Here is a 21,243-nt window from a genome sequence, read left to right as displayed (position 1 = left end):
CAATTTTTTTGGCAAGAAGAGAGTCAAACCCCCCAACCTTACACCTCATTTTGGACCAAAGATATTTTGAATGGCTTTTAGACTTTAAAACCCTCTCTTTCAAAATATTTTTGAAAGAAGTTTCTACGATGTTCTGACGCTCGCATTTTGTTAAAAGTTGTGCCTTTCGGTAAATCGAGCAAGGACAAACTGGAAATGAATGAGAGTGAGGTGAACTCCTTGAAAACTCTATCAAAACACCTTACTTAGGGGTTTGGAGTTGAAGAAAATTGGGAAAGGAGAGAAGAAAACTAGTTTCGGAGAAGTTCGGCATGAACCCGGGTAAGACCGAAACTACACGACTTTACCAAAACAGGAATAACTTTTTGGACATTTGGAATTTTGATGCAAGGCTGCCCCCATTGGAAATCTTACTTCTGGGGCTTCAATTCACACACAAGAATGACCTGAAAAGGCATCCAGATGAAGGAGTTAGGCTTGCTTCAATTCGGGGACTAGGACTGATTTTTGCAGCCAGCCTCTATGAGAGTGTGCCGGCCATGAATGGCCAATGCCGTCCAAGAATGACCCCTGCCGGCCAACAATAGTGTGCTGCCGGCCAACAATGGTAAAGGTGCCGGCCATTGATGAAAAGATCAGTTTGAACCGATATTTTGCTCCAGCTTGCTCCAGCTGTCTCTCTTGAGATATTTTCGACCCAAACCTCTTTTTTTGCTATATATGGAGGCCTTATCTATTGTTTTCAAGGGTTAGAAAATTTTGGGAGCTTCTCACACTAAACTCCCTCTCTCTCTCCACAATTTTCAGAGCTTAATCTCTGCCTCTCTCTCTAGAGCCTCTCCCTCTTGCCCTTTTGTGCTAGAAGGCTTGCATACAACCATCTCCAACCTATCAACCCTTAAGAAGCCTTCATCACCATTGGGCTGAGGTCCCGTAGAACTTGTTTTAGGCTGCTAAAGGTGGTTTTGGTTCAAGAAAAGTGGTTGTTTGTTGGCTGTTTGCTGCTGCGCTTCAAGGTTAAGCTTCTCCCTCTTTTAAGCTTGTTTTTTTTACACAACTGTAGACGTCCCCGAATGTCCCGGGAGGGAAATCCCCCGTTCTGTTCGTTTGGGCTTACTACAGTTCGGACTCAATGATGTCACAGTTCTTAATCTGATCTCACAATGTGCAATGTGAGATTGATAAATCACCAAAGAGTCCAAATCCGGCAAATAGTTTTGGAAAATAGATTTTTGTAAAGAAGTGCCAAACATGGACTGCTTTGCCAGATACAGAGTCGCCACCTAAATATTTTTTATAGGGGAATTTAGGAAACCCTGACTCGTTTGCCTAAGGCCACGCGTCCATCATCACCAAAGTTGCCTCGGCTCGGGAACTTGGGTACGATTGGGGAAGGTCAGCTATGAGCACCCTCTCTCGCCCGATCAAAGATCGGCCTCTACTAACCATGATATCGAGTTTTGAAAACATTATGTGCTCTTATTCCAGTTAATCAGCTAATCTTTACTGCGTGATACACACAGCAAAACAAGTATAGACTAGATTGCCTAATTTGGAACAAAGCATCGCATATCCGTTTGTTTGGAAATGGTTTGAAGTTTGTTACTCGCAAGTAGGCTTAAAACACGGATTTCAATGAATTATCCCAATTCAAACAATCCAACCTTCACCCACAGGCATTCAGGTAGTTATATCACATAAGCAAATAGCCTCATGGTAAGCATGCTATCATGGCAGTCACTCATACACATGCAAGGATGCTAAAGCATAAGCACTCACCGAGTACTCCGAGCCAAAACAGAAACTAGTTAGTAATCAGTGCATGATCCTAGTTCATGTTAAGATGGCTAATGCAACACATGAAAAATGCAACTAAGATAGGCTCGGCTAATCTAAGAATGGCATATGAGATGCAACAATCGATACATGTATTCAACTTAGAATTGAAATACAATGCAGTTAGTATGATGCGCCGAGCCCGGTGCATGCAAGATGAATGAATGGATGCAAACATGTGAGCATAAGTATGCTAATTTAAACATGCCCTAATACTAACCATTGAAAGCTAGTAAATAAAAAGGGAAGAAAGACGTGGGGTTGGAAGACATACACACACTCACGCACACTTATTACACAATTGCCCTCACTCGGAGGGTCCGAATAAATATTAGACAACCAAATGAATACTACTAAATTAAATATTACAGAACTTCTAATTAATTAACGAATTAAATGCAGAAGGAAGGTGGTCGCAGTCCTGCCTCGGAATGCGTGGATGATGCATGCTTGACTTGCCTTGCTCGGAAACCCGTACCACGCAACTATTGCCTCTGTTTACATTGCCTTGCTACTTTGAAAATTGTGAAAGTTTGCAGAACTGCTTTGAGCTTCCTTCTGAGTGCTGTGGAGTGCCACCGGCCAGAACAAAAGGCCACCGGCCATGGGAATAGGATTATTGGCCAGAGCTTGTGTCATCGGCTGGACATTGATGGCCGGTTGGCACTAGAGATGCCCGGTCGGCCATTTATTCCTGTAGAATCTTGCAGTTGACAGCAGCAGAGGGCAAGCAATGTGTGGCATGGAATTTTCAAGCAAATGTGTGCATGGCCACTCTCCGAATCATGTTATGGACTCAAGGGGGTGTGGCCCTCGACCCTCGGGCCATCAATTATGCATTTCGATGCATAATGGCCTAAGAGGCCAAGTTTGCCATTCAATGTAAATGCATGCACAAAAGAAATGAATGCCTGATGCCCTATCATGTTGAGGTCAAGGGCATTGGCGACCGAGGAGTGAGACGTGTTTCGTCACTTTAAGTACGAACATGCCTCATTCCTCAAGTTTGGTTTGACACCCCAAACCAAACAAGATGCAATGCATGTATGCCATATACAATGCAATACTACCAAGACATGCAAGCTAATCTAATGTCACATTAGTATGCCAAGTATGCAATAAAGTCATGTGATGCCATTAGCTAAGCAATATGCAAAAATGCAAACAAGATATAATGCAAGCATGCAACTAATGTAATGCAATATACATCATGCCAAGTATGCAATTATGTATAAGGGTGGTCTTAAACTGAAATGGGAGGCCTCAGCCATGCCCCAAAACAGTGGCCAAAGATGGTGCAAAAGAGCACCAATTATGCATGCAAACATGCACACAACAAGGTTCATCATCTAAGCATGGAAGGGGACACCTCTAAGCATACTTGAAGGCGATATACATGGACGTTAAACACTCACGTTAAACTCTGAAAAGCATACGAAGAATGATGCCAAAACATGCTAGGGAATGGGTGCGAAATAGAAGGCATTCAAGGCCACAAAAGAGAGCATTGCCTAACACCTATCCCAAGCAAACATGGTATGGAATATGCAACCAAAAATAGAGTTACAATGCACCAAAACAAGTCCCAAAACCCACTGTTATGGCAGCTCGAATGACTCAAACACATAGGCATGCACAAAAGCCCAAACATGGAACATGAGACCACATCTCTTCAAGGCATTGAAAGAAGAACAAATGTAAGCATGTAAGCACAAAACATGGACTGAAATGACATAATAAGTGATTCCAAATCACTGAAATAGCCAAGGTAATGCATGCTAATGACTCACACACCCGTTGCCAAATGCTAGAATGCAAAGGGACTATACAAAGCATGAAAGGTATGACCAAATCAATACCTAAAAGACCTCAAGCATGATGAAACATGACCAAAAGCTTCACAAAGCTAGGCAAAAACATGAGAGCATGGTAGGCTAAATGCATGATGCATTTCTAGGCAAAATAAGGGAATACAAAACAAGTATATTAAGCATGCAAGGGGCCATTAATCTGACCAAAAATAGAGATATAATATGACCAAATAACACCCAAAAACCTCTTAAATGAAGCCAAAAGCAACTAAGCATACATGCTACCCTTATGAGCCAAAAATGCAAACAAAAGAGAGACGAAGGGAGAGGGGTGTCCTTCCCCTATGGAAGACTTCAAGGCCCCTTCTTCACCACTGAAAATCCTCTGGATTTCAATGGTGGGAAGGCAAATACACAAAAGGATTCAAAGCTCAACAAAGAAGGTACAAAAGGGCCAAACAAGTCCTAAGAGGGGGAGGTCGACCCCCAACACCAAAGTGACCTTAATGAAGTATCTTAAGCATGCAAATACAAGACTTTTTTCAATTATACATAAAGCTTAAATCAGTATGCAAGATAGGTTAAAGACTAGTGCAAGTTTGGGGAAAATAAAGCAAAAGTGTTACCCTTGAAGAACACTTCAAGAACAGCAAGTGCAGCCACCTTCTTCTAATCAAAACCAGCTCAAAACTTGAAGAACAAACCCTCAACACCTCCAAAGTCAAAGTATGGTGTAATACTATGTGTTCTAGTGCAAAACTAAGAACAAACTACACTTTTAAGCCCTCAAACACACACAAATCAAGAGAGAGAGGGAGATATAGAGAGAGAGGGTGACATATATCAGAGATATATGTAATTAGGTCTGGTTTTGCTGAACCCCTTCAAAGGAGGAGGAAGGTCTCTTAAATAGACAAGGCAAAGTGTTAAGCTTCCAAGAGAAGCTAACAAAGGGGTCAAGGCTTCCTAAAGAAGCCAAGGCAAAGGGGCCAAGGCTTCCTTAGGAAGCTGGGATAGGTGTCCAAGCTTCTTGAGGAAGCTAAGACAAAGGTCCAAGCTTCCCCAAGAAGCTAGACCAAAAGGGTGCAAAGGGTGCAAATTCCTCCACACACGTGTACGGAGGACAGGTCCGTGCACTCCAGCTGGCACAACTGGCATGCATAATGCCTGAAAAAGGCAAAAAGGAGGTATCGGCCAAAAAAAGAGACAACCGGCCAAATTAATGGTCGGCCGACCACACAAAAAGGCCAATATACCTAGAAGAAGTGCCGACCGACCAAACATTTGCTTGGTAGAAAAAGGGCAAAGCCGGTGGCATCATGCCACAGCTAGTGGGTTTCAGGGATGGCTAACAAGCCTCTTCTCACTCCCAGAAGTACAAAACACAAGTCCTTAGTGCAAAACCAAGCACAGAACAGGCAATTTAAGAGATCCTGAGGCAAGGTGCGCGGCCGAGGCCTCTGGGAACTCAAAACGAACACGAACATGGATGATCACTGAGCGTTCGAACGGTGACGTCCAAGTCTTGAGGACGGTCAAAAATGGGGTGTCTAAAACAACCTTGGCCACCTTTTCATGCTGATTTTGGCCTAGTTGTCAACTGAAAAAACCTTTGTTTTAAAGTGTTAAAAATGGTAGTTTAAAGTGTTTTTGGAGTTAAGGGTGTTTCACCCTTTTTGGTGGCTTATCTGCTAAGCTTCTTGCCTTCTTTTAAAGCCTTTGAAATCATCTTGTTTTGGCCTTAAAACCACTAAATTCCAGAGGAATTTTAGTGGTGGAAACCTGTTTTGAGGCTCAAAATGGGTGGGAGTTGTCCCCCCTTCTCTTCTCTTGTTTGCATGTTTTATTGGCCTATCAAATGAGCATGTGTTGCTACCATTTTGAGGCTTAGTTCAGGAAATTTTTTTTTACTTTTAGGACCTACCTTAACTCTGTCCATGGCTGGTTTGGTCACCTTATGCATGCTTTATACACTTGTAGTGCAATTCTTGCAAATTAGCCTTATATGCCTCATGAAGTAGCATCTTTGTTAAGCATGTATGGGCTCCATTTCCACATGTTTTTGGTCATTATTTAGCATGTCATGACTCTGTCTAAAGTTGGTTTGATGGCCTCTTGCATGCTCCATGCACTTGTAGTGCATTTCCATTCGCTAGCCTAATGTGTATCATGCTTTTGATCATCATTCTAGCATGCTTTTGGCTCGACTCTAAGAAAATTTTGTTCATGTTTTACCATGTTTAAGGTCTGATTGATGTTGTTTTGGCCATGCATGCATTGCTTTGTATAGCCATGGTTCAATCATGCTCACTAGCTTTGTGTATGCAGTCCATTAACATGCATTGCTTGGACTATTTCCATGATTTGGCATCATTTGAAATGTTATTTCAGTCCATATATTGTTTCCATACACTCACTTTTGTCACTCTTTCAATGCTTTGGAGGGTTGGTGTCTTATGCCTTAAACATAAGCCATTGTGTAGGCCATCTTGCCTAAGCTTGTGAGCTATGATTTCAGTGTGTATTTGGTCCTATTTTGCCATGATATAACTCTGATTTTTGTTGGCAAAGTCATCTCATTCTTGGTTTTGGTAGGTGTAGTGTAATCATGCACATTGGCCTCGCTTACTTGATGTTTTGACTCTTTATGCTAGCTTGTTTTGGCTTTGCTCCATCCATGTTTTAGCATTATTTTGGCAAACTTTAGGACTATTTTTAGTTGTACTTGCCATATGGTTCTTATATTGCATAGTTGTAGTGCAATTGGCCTTCCTAGCTTTGAGTTTTGAGCACCATAGCATGCTTAATTTGTGACATGTACATGATTTGGCATCATTTACCATGAAATTTCAGAGCATATAGACTTGCCATGCTCCCACTTCTTTCACCCTTTGAGTGCCTCTAAGGGTTATGCATTGTTGCCTAGCTTATGGACCAATATGTCTGCATGCATGTCTTGCCTTTTGGTGCCTTAGTTTTGGTGTTAATGGCCATTGTTTTGGACCCTCTTTGGTCTGTCCATATGCGGTTTAAGTCCACTAAATGTTGCTTTACATGGTCCTCACCATTGCATGTTGTTGCATGTTCATGATGTTTGGCATGCTTGTTAGATAGCATGTTGTCGCATGCTTGTTTCATTATATTGTTCTTTGCATGTTTGCATTGCATGTTTGCATGTTTAGGTTGCATTGCATTTGGCATGGTTGAGTTGCATTGCATTATGTGTGCATGCCTTGTGTTGCATTGTGTTTGGATAGGGTGTTAGTCCAAACACGGGGAACGAGGGATGTTTCATACTTGAAGTGATGAAACGTGCCTCGATTCTCAATCGCCGACCCTCTTGATCATGCATGATAGAGGTTAAGGCATTTATGTGTTTTGTGCATTCATTTGACATTGATTTGTGCACACTTGGATCTTTGGCCATCATGCATCGAGATGCGTGATTGATGGTCTTGGATCCGATTATGCCTCTCCCTTGATGTTTTGAGGTGATATGGGGTGGAATAGTGCGTACATACCCTTGGGAGACCATCCATTTCCTCTATTTTGTGCTCTATTGCAGCTTGGTGTCACAGCACACCAGTGGCCGGCACCCTCTCATTGTTGGCCAGCACCTCTTCATCTGTGGCCAACAGTGTGCATCCTTTGTCAGCAAGAGGGTCGGCAACAACCATTCATGGCCGGTAGGCCACTGGTGCACTCCTCAGCATTGTTTTGGTAAGATCCAGCAGCAAGTTCTTGAAGACACCTTGCAAACAGAGTCTCAAGAGAGCAACCGGAAGGTGTTTCGAGGCGAGAAACCGAGTGCGAGCATGCATCCTTTTCTTCTTCAAACAGAGCTGGAGCAGCTTGGTTTAAATGTTTACTTGTTAGTTAGCACTTGTTGTTTGTAACTTAATTATTTTGTTAATTAGTTAAAGTGTTGTAATAATTAGCTGTAGCTAGTTATTCAATTTGGTTGTGTAATAATTAGTCTAATTAGATTATTAGATTAGTTGATTAGCTTAGCATAGCTAGCTGAGCATATTCATTCGGACCCTTTGTCGCAAGGACGAATTTTGTAATAAGTGTGCGCGCGTGTGTGAATGTCTTCCAACCCCACGTCTTTCTCCCTTTTACTTAACCGCTTTTGATGGTTAGTTTTAGGGCATGTTTCAATTAGCATACTTATGCTTCGCATATTTGCATTCATTCATTTGTCTTGCATGCACCAGGCTCGGCGTATCATACAAGCTGCATTGTATTTCAATACATTTACTTGAATACGTGTTCAACAACATGTTATCAAGTTGCATCTTATATGCCATTTTAGAATAGCCGAGCCTATTTTTAGTTGCCTTTTGCATGTGTTGCATTAGCCATCTTAACATGAGCTAGGATCATACATTGATTTTTAACTAGCTTTTGTTTTGGCTCGGAGTACACTGTAAGCTTTTATGCTTTAGCATCTTGCATGTCTGTAAATGTTGCCATGACAGTATGCTTGCCATGAGGCTAATTGCTTAAGTGTTTAAATGCATGAATGTCTGTGGATGAAGGTTGGATTGCTTGAATTGGAACAATTCATCAAATACGAGTTTTAAGCCCACTTGAAGTGGCAAAATCATGTTTTCCTAAGCCCACTTGAGGGTGGCAAACCCACGTCTTAACCTACTTGCAAGTAGCACCTTCAAACCATTTTCAAACAAACATGAGATGTTTTGTTCCAACTTAGGCGATCTAGTCTATACTTGTATGATGTGCGCATCACATAGTATTTCTAGGCTAATAACCAGAATAAGAACACATATGTTATCAAAACAAAATATCATGCTTAGTACAGGCCGATCTTTGATCAGGCGAGCGGGGGTGCTCATTGGATGACCTTTCCCTCTCCTACCCAAGTTCCCGAGCCGAGGCAACTTTGGTGATGACGGACACGTGGCCTTAGACACGATTCAGGGTTTCCTAAATTTTCCAAAACAAAAACATTTAGGTGGTGACTCTGTATCTGGCAAAGCAGTCCATGTTTGGCACTTCTTTATTAAAATCAGTTTTCCAAAACAATTTGCCGGATTTGGACTCTTTGGTGATTTATCGGTCTTGCATTGCGCTTTGCGAGATTAGATTCAGAACCATGACATTGAGTCCGAACTATAGTAGTCCAATGAACAAAACGGATTTCGTGCCACTTCGCGCGCGAAGCCAGGGACGTTCGGGCACGTCTACACTGGGCTTAAAGCCATTCTGTTTAAAGACTAGGCCCAAGGCCATTCTGGAAATAGTTACAGAATAAAATTAGTTATATGTTTTCTGCACTTACATACATTATAATTCAGGTTAATCATTAAATGGTTTAAGTACTATTATTCACTGAGCTTTGCTCACTCTGTGCTATGTCTGTTTCTGTAGGTACTCAGTCTGGAAGTCACTCCGAGTCCACCTTGGACCACTTGTCTTTTGCCCATTTCACCACAACCAAACACTTAGACGACCAACTAATTTGTGAAATGTGCATGTGTGTAGGTCACAATCTGGGAGGAACTATCGCTCCACTACAGCACAGTGAGTAATAGCACTGTAGTCGTACGCTTTATTTATCGCTAATGATGATTATTAGCACTCTGTTAATCACAAATGAACTATGTTACCTTATGCGAACAATTTGAGGAATCTGTGTATGTTTTATGACTCTAAGACTAGTCTGCTCTGCTGGCATTTTGGCCTAAGGCCAATCTGTAAACTCCGTTGGCTTGAGGCCGATCTGTAAAATCCGTTAGGCCCAAGGCTGTTCTGTATGCTACTGGGCTAAAAGCCACTCTGTTTAAAGATTGGGCCCAAGGCCATCCTGGAAATAGTTACAGAATAAAATTAATTTTATGTTTTCTGCACTTACATACATTATAATTCAAGTTAATCATTAAATGGTTTAAGTACTATTATTCACTGAGCTTCGCTCACTCTGTGTTATGTCTGTTCCTGTAGGGACTCAGTCTGGAGGTCAGTCCTAGTCTAGCTTGGACCACTTGTCTTTTGCCCATTACACCATGACCAAACACTTAGACGAAGCTCATTCATTTTGTCGATTCCTTGCAGAGCTTTTAGCTTCATGCACTGAACCTTTTGTCTGATGTTGTAAAACATGATTAACTTCCCCTAACCTAGTTTTGTTACGTCCTCAGACTCGAGGATGGGTCTGTATATTTGTATATATATAACTACATGTGTGTTTATTATACGATAAATTACTTGATATTAGGTGTATGATCTTGGCATGTTAGTACTAGCTCAATGGATGTTATTTTGCGTTGCTAAATGCTTCTGTTCAGGCCCCATATATTATACATATCGAATTTGATGTTCGTGTCTGAAGTGATCATGCCCAAACTTTTAGGGGCCGGTTTGAGGTGTGACAAGTGGTATCAGAGCACAAGTTGTTATCTCACACACGAATCCATTGAGCCTTAGGATGTCTAGAAAAGACTGAGGCATCATGCATAATATTCTGAATGTGTATGGAAAGATTGATGGCAACGTTAAATCCAATCTGCTAATGCTAATGATTATGACCCATGTCTATTGTATATTTCTTGTGTATATTGTAATTGATTGTCATGTAGAATATGGTGAGAGCAAGAACGGAAAACCCAGAAGATTCTACTTCTGCACGGTTGGATAGGATGGAGAGAATGATAATGGAAATGGCAGAGACTCTATGACAACAACAGCAACAACCACAACCACAACCGCCGCCACCACCGGTGCCTCTGCCTGTGGTACAAGATTTCCATGCTGAGGACAGAACTATTACACTCATGAGGGAATTTAAGAAGATGAAGCCACCATCATTCAAGGGAGGAATAGAACCAATGAAAGCTGAAACGTGGGTACTGGGAATAGAAAAGTTGTTTGAAGTTTTCCCTTGTACCGAAGCCCAAAAAGTACAACTTGCTGCCTTCACTCTTGAAGATGAACACGGAGGTGGTGGATGCTTACGAGAACTGTACACTAAGGGTTAACATGGGACAGATTCTTGGAACTGTTTTATGACAAGTACTTCCCCCAAAGTATGCGAGACAAGAAGGTGACTGAATTTGAAACTCTTCGACAAGGAAGTAAGACCGTTGCAGAGTATGAAGCTCAATTTACAGAACTAGCCCGGTTTGCACCTCATATGGTGGATACGGATTATAAGAAAGCACAGAAATTTGAAGAGGGATTACGGAGTGCTATCTTGGACCGAGTCAACATGTTGAAGTTACCCACCTATGTTGATGTGTTGGAGAGGGCTGTTATAGTAGAGGGAAGCATTGCTGCTCAGAATCGGATTTCTAAATGGAAAGGAAAGAGGCAGAACATTCAATTATCAAAGGGGTCAATCACTCCACCAAACAAGAAACAAAATTCGGGAACTTCTAGTATTTCCACCCGTACTCCAGATTCAACTCCTGTTTGTTCAGAATGTGGAAAGAAGCACCGTGGGACTTGTTATCGGTTGTCTGGAGCATGTCTTAGGTGTTGCAAAACGGGTCATCTGGTAAAGGATTGTCCTCAAAGGAATCAACAAAATGGCAATAGGACTGCTACAAGCTCAGCAGGGTCTACACCAGCTCCCAACACCAAGTCAGCTGCCAAGCCAGTTAACAATAAAGACACCGCGAGACAGGGGAGAGTGTTTGCATTAGTTCCGGGAGATGTGCAAATTGCTGCAGCCATGGTGTCAGGTACATTTATTGTTCATAGTCATTCTGCTCATGTATTGTTTGATTCTGGCTCTACCCATTCCTTTGTGTCAAAACTATTTGTGCAAAATTTAGATAGATCTGAAGAAGTATTATCCTATATGCTATGTGTGTCCTCACCTTTGGGGGATTTAGTGATCTGTACCTCTGTATATTTTGCTTGTGAACTCCTAATTGGGGATATCTGGGTATATGCCAACTTATTGCCTCTTGACATGACTCACTTTGATATTATTCTGGGTATAGACTGGCTGAGTGAATATGGTGCAACTATTGACTGTTTGACTAAGCAAATCAGTTTCCATCCTCCGGGGCAATCAGAATCTACCTTTCAGGGACGTGGAGTGACTTCTCCACCTTATTTGATTTCCGCAGCAAAGGCTTGTAAATTAATTCAGAAAGGGTGTTAGGGGTATTTATGCAGTGTTTTGGAAGGGCAAGTGATGAATGGGAGTACTGACATGATTCCGATTGTTTGTGAATTTTCGGATGTTTTTTCGGAAGAATTGCCGGGGGAGTTAGTAGACCGTGAAATCGAGTTTACAATTGAAGTGGCACCGGGAACTCAACCCATTTCTAAGAGTCCATGTAGAATGTCACCAGTTGAAATGAAAGAATTGAAGGTTCAGTTGCAAGATTTGCTTGATAAGGGGGGTTCATTCGCCCAAGTGTCTCTCCATGGGGTGCACCAGTTCTGTTTGTGAAAAAGAATGACGGAACACTCCGATTATGTATAGATTACAGGGGACTTAATAAAGTGACAATCAAGAATAAGTACCCATTACCCAGGATCGATGATTTGTTTGATCAGCTACAAGGGGCACAAATATTTTCGAAAATTGATTTACGGTCCGGATACCACTAACTGAAGGTTAAAGCTGATGGTGTTGAGAAGACAACTTTTCGAACCCGGTACGGTCATTATGAATTTATGGTTATGCCCTTTGGAGTTACTAACGCACCAACAGCGTTTATGGATTTGATGAATCGTGTTTTCAAGCCCTATTTGGATGAGTTTCTAGTGGTATTTATTGATGACATCCTTATTTACTCAAAGAATGCAGAAGCTCATGAGAATCATCTTTGTTTAATTCTTCAAATACTCTGAGAAAAGAAACTGTATGCAAAGCTGAAGAAATGTGAATTCTGGCTACATGAGGTGGAATTTTTGGGGCATGTAATAACAAAGGAAGGAGTCTCTGTTGATCCACACAAAATTGAGGCGATCGTGAATTGGCCAACTCCTACCAATGAAACTGAGGTACATAGTTTTATGGGATTAGCCGGGTACTACAGGGGGGTTGTTCAAGATTTCTCCAAAATCGCAGTACCACTTACGCAGCTGACTCAAAAGGGACTTGTATTTGAATGGTTAGAACAGCAAGAATCCGCTTTCTGAGAATTAAAAATGAAGTTAACTACAGCTCCAATTCTTGCCTTACCATCTGGTACCGAAGGATTTGTGATCTAAAGTGATGCTTCTTATAAAGGACTTGGTTGTGTACTTATGCAAAATGGGAGAGTCATTGCTTATGCTTCCCGACAGCTCAAACCCCATGAAAAGAATTATCCCACACATGATCTTGAGCTAGCAGCAGTGGTCTTTGCTTTGAAGATATGGCGGCATTATCTGTATAGGACTACCTGTGAAGCTTATACTGATCATAAGAGCCTCAAGTACCTTTTTACGCAGAAGGAGTTGAATATGCAACATCGACGGTGGTTGAAACTTATTAAGGCTTACGATTTGCAGATCCATGACCATCCTGGTAAGGCCAATACAGTTGTAGACGCACTAAGCCGGAAAGGCAAGGGGAATATGGCAAATTTACTTACAGAACAAAGAGAGTTATTGGCTGAATTGGATAAAATGAGTATAAACCTTATGGTGCATGGACGGGAGGCCATAGTAGCAGCAATGATGGCCCAACCGACATTAATTGAAGAAATCAAACTACCTCAGATAGAGGATGAAACTCTGAAGAGGATATGTGTTGAGCTAGAGACAAAACCAAGATCGGGATTCAATTTGATGAATTTAGTACTCAAATTCCAAGGCAGAATATGTGTTCCCAATGTGTCAGGAATTAGGCAAAAATTGATGGAAGAAGCACATGTCTCGAGATTATCACTGCATCCTGCAAATACTAAGATGTATCGGGATTTAAAACAAAATTTTTGGTGGCCAAGTATGAAAAAGGAAATCGCAGATTTCGTCTCCAAATGTTTGCAATGTCAGCAAGTAAAGGCAGAGCATCAGAGACCGGCAGGGTTATTACAACCCCTTCCAATCCCAAAACGGAAGTGGGAACATCTGACCATGGATTTTGTTGTAGGGTTACCATGGATTCCTCGGGGTATGAATTCTGTATGGGTCATTGTAGATCGGTTAACTAAGTCCGCCCATTTCCTATCTATGAAAACTTAATACAATGCGGACAAACTTGCTATAATCTATGTGAATGAAATTGTGAGACTCCATGGTGTTCCAGTTTCAATAGTATCAGATAGAGACCCGAAGTTTGTATCTAGATTCTGGCAGAGTCTATAGGGAGCAATGGGTAAAGAATTAAAGTTTAGTACAGCTTTCCACCCTCAGACAGACGGACAATCCGAGAGAACGATACAAACATTGGAGGATATGCTCCGAATGTGTGTTTTGGATTTTCAGGGAAGTTGGGAAACTCATCTACCGTTGGTAGAGTTCGCATATAATAACAGCTACCATTCGAGTATTGGAATGGCACCCTATGAGGCTCTGTATGGAAAACCATGTCGTTCCCCCGTGTGTTGGGCCGAAGTTGGAGATAGGTCATTGTTAGGGCCCGAAATTGTTCAGTTGACAACTGAAAAGATTAAAACTATTCGGGGAAGATTAAAAATTGCTCAAAGCAAACAGAAGAGTTATGCGGATAATGGATGGAGGGATTTGGAGTTTGAGGTAGGCAATCATGTTTTCGTGAAAGTCACTCCAATGAAGGGGCACGCAAGATTCAGAAAGAGGGGTAAGTTGACACCTCAATATATTGGTCCATTCCAAATTCTGGAGAAAGTAGGTTCTGTGGCTTACCGAGTTGCTCTTCCTCCAAGTATGAGTCAAGTGCATAATGTGTTTCACATTTCTATGCTCCGAAGTTACCTTCTGGATCCGTCTCATATCATAGACTATCATATCGTTACACTTGATGACAAATTAACCTATAAAGTAAAGCCAATTCAAATTCTGGATCGGCAACTAAAACAACTACGGAACCAACAGATTCCGATCGTGAAAATCGAATGGTAGGAACATAAAGAAGAGGAAATGCAACACTAGTACCCGCATCTGTTCCTACCCAGAGGTAAAACAAGTTTGAGGGACCAAACTTTTTTAAGGGGGGAGATTGTAATAACCCGACCCTCTATATGCTTTTTGCTATACTTTTTGTCCCTTATATTGTGTATTTATCTGGTTAATGTGGAATCCCATGTGAGCTTAAACTTAATTGTGTGAAAAAAATATGGTTATGGGACCATATCTATTACCTAGGAGGAAAATCTATTACAATTGAGATCTTTAGGTCAGAAATTGAAGGCCCTAGAAGCTTGATTAAACTGATTGAGTTTTGTCTTATTGAACCTTTCTATATTATATATATACCTCTTTGATCATTTGACATGGAAGTAATCTTTAACTCAAATATCTCCTAAGAGAGAGAGTTAGAAGAGGAGAAGTTCTTCAAGGGAGAAGATTGGGAAATCAGGAGGGTTTGTAGAGGTTGAGCCAAGGTATGTAAGAATTACTCTACATAAGCTCTTTCTTGAACATGTGTAAGAATTCCCTTTCAATTGTGAGAACTAGGGTTTGTGATTGAAGTTTTGTGTGTGATGCTTACTTAATTGGAAAATTGTACTTATCATTTGCTTGTTTGGAGGTTAATTTGAGTTATGTGGAAGGATTATTTTTCACTCTTTGTTTCCCATGTTGAACTCACATGGTGATACATATGTATTGTTCATATACCAATGATAGCCATCAACATAGAAGAATTGGATTGTAATTGATTATGATTATGAATTGAAAATGATTAATATTAAGGACCTAAGCAAGTTTGTGATTAATCTTTATGTGATTTTGAACCATATTCTTGTGTTTAATTTATCTATTTTGAGCTTTGCTATATGTTACCAAGATGGGTTTTGCTTGAATTTTGGACTGCAAAATAGGGGAAATCGCCGCATGTGTGGGAGTCATGGCCGCACGTGCGGAGCTCACAGCCGCACGTACGGGAAACAGGGGATTGGCTACTGGAATAAAAGCACGGGCGGGACCCACTGCCGCACGTGTGGCTCATGTTGGAAAATTTTATATGCTCTATTTTACGTGTTTGACCATCTGATGTTATAGAAATCTGTATTTGATGCCTTTAAAATGTATGTAAATTCATTTGAAACGAAACGAATCAAGAAATGATTTAAAAAGGAAAAGGAACTAATTTGTGAAATATGCAAGTGTGTAGGTCACAATCCGGGAGGAACTATCGCTCCACTACAGCATAGTGAGTAATAGCACTGTAGTCGTACGCTTTATTTATCGCTAATGATGATTATTAGCACTCTGTTAATCGCAAATCGACTATGTTACCTTATGTGAACAATTGGAGGAATCTGTGTATGTTGTATGACTTTGAGACTAGGCTGCCCTGCTCGTATATGGGCCTAAGGCCAATCTGCAAAATCTGTTGGGCCTAAGGCCAATCTGTAAACTCCGTTGCCCTGAGGCCGATCTGTAAAATCCGTTAGGACCAAGGCCGCTCTGTATGTTACTGGTCTAAAAGCCACTCTGTTTAAAGACTCGGTCCAAGGCTGTTTTGGAAATAGTTACAGAATAAAATTAATTATATGTTTTCTGCACTTACATACATTATAATTCAAGTTAATCATTAAATGGTTTAAGTACTATTATTCACTAAGCTTCGCTCATTCTGTGTTATGTCTGTTTCTGTAGGTACTCAGTCTGGAGGTCAGTCCTAGTCTAGCTTGGACCACTTGTCTTTTGCCCATTACACCACGACCAAGCACTTAGGCGAAGCTCATTCATTTTGTGGAGTCCTTGCAGAGCTTTTGGCTTCGTGCGCTGAACCTTTTTGTCAGATGTTGTAAAACAAGATTAACTTCCCTTAACCTAGTTTTGTTACATCCTCAGACTCGAGGATGGGTCTGTATATTTGTATATATATAACTACATGTGTGTTTATTATACGATAAATTACTTGATAGTAAGTGTATGATCCTGGCATGTTAGTACTAGCTCAATGGATGTTATTTTGCGTTGTTAAATGCTTCCGTTCAGGCCCCATATATTATACATATCGAATTTGATGTCCGTCTCTGAAGTGATCATGCCCAAACTTTTAGGGACGGGTTTGGGGTGTGACATTAAGTGACCATGTTTAACTCAAACTAATTTTGCTTAGCCTCTAAGAATGAGAATTTACAGAGTAATTGTGGCATAACGATATTAGTTTAACATAAGCTGCTCATTTAATGTTTTCTAAATCACCTAAGTGTTCAATTCCCATTTCCAAAAGGATAAATTTCAATTCCGTTCAATTTTCATCCTATTCCCCTTTCTTTTCTCTAACTTTCACATCTATCTTTCAAGAAGAAAGTTTCACTCTAACTCCCTCTATCCTTCTCCAACTTTCTCTCTTTTGTTCTAGGAACTAATTAGCTTAGGCAACTAATAGTTTCATTAGCTTAAGTGGTCAAGTTTAACTCAAACTAATCTTGCTTAGTCGCCGAGAAAGAGATTTTACTGTGTAACAGTAGCTTAACGATATTAGTTTAACTTAAGCACCTCATTTAAGGTTTTCTAAATCACCTTAGCATTCAATTCTGATGTACAACAGGATGAATTACAATTCGCTTTAAATTTCATCCTATTTCCCTTTCTTTTCTCTAACTTTCACTTGTAGCTCTGAAGAAGAAAGTTTTTCTTTAACTCTCTCTGTCCTTATAAATCATTTTCTCTTTTGCCTTGGAAACTAATTAACTTGGGCAACTAATAGTTTAATAAGGTTAAGTGGCCAAGTTTAACCCAAACTAATGTTGCTTAGCCTCCAAGAAACAGAATTTACAGAGTAATTGTGGCTTAATGATATTAGTTTAACTTAAGCACCTGATTTAATATTTTCTAAATCACCTAAGTGTTCAATTCTCATATCCAAAATGTTGAATTTGAATTCCCTTTAACTTTTATCCTATTTCTCTTTCTTTTCTCTAACCTTCTCTTTTTGTTCTCAAGAAAAAAGATTCTCCATAACTCTCTCTATCCTTCTCCATCCTTCTCTATTTTGTTCTTGGAACTAATTAGCTTATGCAACTAATTGTTTCATTAGGTTAAGTGGCCAAGTTTAACTCAAACTAATCTTGCTTAGTCGCCAAGAAACAAATTTTACTGAGTAATTATGGCTCAATGATATTAGTTTAACTTAAGCACCTCGTTTAAGGTTATCTAAATCACCTTAGTGTTCAATTTTCAAGTACAAAATGATGAATTTGAATTCCCTTTTATTTTTATCCTATTGCCCTTTCTTTTGTCTAACTTTCACTTCTAGCTCTGAAGAAGAAAGTTTCCCTTTAACTCTCTCTGTCCTTCTAAATCATCCTCTCTTTTGCCCTTGGAACGAATTAGCTTTGGCAACTAACAGTTTCATTAGGTTAAGTGGTCAAGTTTAACTCAAACTAATCTTGCTTAGCCTCTAAGAAAGAAAATTTACTGTAACAACCCGACCCTCATATGTGCTTGTGATATATGTTAGTCCTTTATTCTGTGCTGTTAAATGCCTAAGATGAAACTGTACAAGAAAATAAGTTCAAGTAACTATGTTGTAATGCCTTGTGGAATGAATTGTATCTGTTAGGAAAGAAATGTATCTGTTACTACTAGGACGATACAGTAGAAATTGAGGGCCTTAGAGGCTTAATAAGTCAAAATTGATCATATATTTGGAACCAGCATAATTTTTAGGTACTATTAAGCACTTCTGTGAAATTTCAATTTTCGGATGTGTAAACGATTGATTTTCGTCTTATTCTCTCTTTATGGAAATATATATGTGTGTTCTTGGTCATTTGAAAACCAAGGAATTCATAACTCAAAACTTAAGAATTGAAGGGTAGAGAGAGAAGGTCCTCAAGAAGGTTGGGATTTGGGCTTAAGGTATGTAAATGTTTGTCTAATTTTCATCCACAACCCTTCTTGTCATAATTTATGTGAAGATGTTTCAATAATCATGTACCTAAGAGTTGGGATTGTGGTGTTGTGGATATGAGAAGTAAATTAGCAAGATGACCTTACTTTGCATGTTTTGACTCAATTTGAAGTACCTATGAGAGGCTTTACTCTATTTCTTCAATTGACTTGTTTGAATTCAAGTAGGTAGCATGATTTTATGTTTATGTATTGAGATGTGAGAACAAGTAGGTATCTTATGAATTGGAGTGAATTTAAGTTGTGGATTCATGATTTGATTTTTACTCAAATGAAATATGTAATTTGATCCTTGTTCACATGTATTCATATGCTTTGAGCTTATATATTAGCAATTTAAAGCTAGAGCTTTGAGGCCCTAAACATGTCTACAAGAGGAAGAAATTGTGCAGAATTTTCGGACTTTTTGGTGCAAAATCGCCGCACGTGCGGGAACCTCAGCCGCACGTGCGGGAGTCACTGCCGCACGTGCGGGAAAATGGCAAATTTTGGACCTCAACACTGCAAAAATAGCACGTGCGGGGCCTCAATGCCGCACGTGCGGGAGGTGTGCCGCACGTGCGGGAGATCCTAGCCGCACGTGCGGCTCAAGTCAGAAAAGTTGGGATGCTCCGTTTTGCGTGTTGGGTCCTCTAATGTTGTCAAAACTTGCAATTTATATTGTTTGAATGTTCGTTAATTCAATCAAAGTAAGTGAACCGAATGTTGATTTAACAAGGATAAAAGGGACTAATGTGATGTTTCATGTGTGTAGGAAACGCCTCAAAAGGAAGTGCACCGACACAACACAGTGAGTAATAGTACTTCAATGTACCTCTACTCGGTATTTATCTTTATTGACGTTGTGACCCTTGTTGAAAGTATTATCATATTATGTATTGACGTTATATCTTGACGTTACGAACTTCACTATCAAACTTGTGTTGGCATGAAATGATATATTTGCTATAAGTGATTCAATACGAAATTGTGGAAACATTGAAAAAGGTTGTGAAGTTGTACACATCTTATGTGAAAGCTTGTGACTAATGAAATGTATCAAGGCAATTGTGAACTCGTGAACCAATGTGGCTTAGAGCCATTTGTGAATCAATGTGGCTTAGAGCCATTCGTGAGTCAATGTGGCTACGAGCCCTAATGTGATGAATGTGGCCAAGGGCCATTTGTGAACGATGAAATTATGAGGCCAAGGGCCGATGTGTGAAATATGAACTTATACTATTTTAAGCTTGTGAATCGAAAGAGCCAAAGGTCTATGTGATGAATGTGGCCAAAGGCCATTTGTGAACGATGAAATTATGAGGCCAAGGGCCGATGTGTGAAATATGAACTTATACTGTTGTAAGCTTGTGAATCAAAAAGAACCAAAGGTCTATGTGATGAATTGTAAATTATGAACCCAAGGACTCTTTTTCGAATGTGTGAAGTTCTTAGGCCAGGGGCCACATTATGACAATTATAAACCGATTATGTTGTCCCAACAAGCTGTACAGAGGCAGACTGATTACATGATTTCAGCATTAATTATGTTTACAAGCATACCAGTACTATTGTTCACATGAGCTTGGCTCACCCTGTGTTATGCCTGTTTCTGTAGGTAATCAACCAGGAGGTCGATCTTAACTCGGCATCGTCATACTTTTGTCAGCCTAGGCACAGCCAAGCTTGGGGTCAGGACCCTACTTTTGTGGAGTTGTTAGATGATGGCTTGCACTTTTGCTATTGGCTTAAGTTATCATGTACTTAATGATTTTGTGATATACCCCACCTCGGGGTTGGATTTGTATATGCCTGTAAATAACTAACTCTCAAATGTATTTTGGCTTTTGATGTACTTATCCTATGAAATGTTTATGATCCTAGCATGACTTAGTAGCTCAATGGATGTCATATTTTCTGGTTTATATCACTTATTATTACAGCTTCCAGTCAGGCCCCTCTATGGAACCAGGTTAAGTGTCCTTTTCTGCTTAGGTCATGCCCAAACTTTTAGGGGCAAGTTTGGGGCGTGACATTTACTGAGTAATTATGGCCTAACGATATTAGTTTAAGTTAAGCTGTAATGCCCAAAATTTCTAGCCCAAATGATAATGCAACAATCATGACTCTTTCAAGAAAAACCGTATATAAATCCCCAAACTTACATTACATGATACAATAGTTCTTCGTGCAATAATACATTACTCCAACAAGTAAATACCCCTGAGGGTTTAAAAGTTTCCATGGTTTGAGCCTGGTTACACAAAACGGTTATACAAACCCACACATATTCAGCCATTGGCTTACACACAGAGTCACAGCAAAATGAGAGTCTCATACTCTCAACACACATTTCCTCGCCTTTAGTTAGGCGACATCACCACATCTTTTCCTGTACAAAAATCCCGTAGGATGAGCATAAACTCCAGTAGGAAATCCTTAACAAAGTATATACATTTTATACAAGTCTCGAGAGATGAATTGCATATGCCATGCTATGCCCCTTTTTGAAGATAAATCACATTTTCATCTTTTGAAAACCATCATGCTCAATGATGTCATGCAATTTCAATTGTTCAAAACTTAACAATTTATTTCAAGGGCGGTAAATACGACTCTGGTAATCCCTAGGTCGGTG

At 40.1% G+C, this 21,243-nt stretch overlaps 2 protein-coding genes across 2 annotated transcripts; both read left to right on the top strand.

The window, feature by feature from the left end:
* Positions 1-10,698: 10,698 nt before the first annotated feature.
* On the top strand, positions 10,699-11,781 carry LOC145813086 (uncharacterized). Its single transcript, XM_082908351.1, has one exon. The coding sequence runs from the start codon at positions 10,699-10,701 to the stop codon at positions 11,779-11,781; it is 1,083 nt and encodes a 360-aa protein (XP_082764477.1).
* Positions 11,782-11,814: 33 nt separating this feature from the next.
* On the top strand, positions 11,815-14,657 carry LOC114257213 (uncharacterized). The gene is made up of 5 exons (XM_028196985.2): positions 11,815-12,054; positions 12,243-12,395; positions 12,486-12,632; positions 12,987-13,412; positions 14,043-14,657. Exons 1-5 carry the CDS (start codon positions 11,815-11,817, stop codon positions 14,655-14,657), a joined length of 1,581 nt encoding a protein of 526 aa, XP_028052786.1.
* The last annotated feature ends 6,586 nt before the right edge of the window (positions 14,658-21,243 follow it).

This window comes from Camellia sinensis, chromosome 15, assembly GCF_055761805.1.
Source record: "Camellia sinensis isolate YWXY chromosome 15, ASM5576180v1, whole genome shotgun sequence".
Classification (NCBI taxonomy): Eukaryota; Viridiplantae; Streptophyta; class Magnoliopsida; order Ericales; family Theaceae; genus Camellia; species Camellia sinensis.
This window is presented reverse-complemented; position numbering and strand designations above follow the sequence as displayed.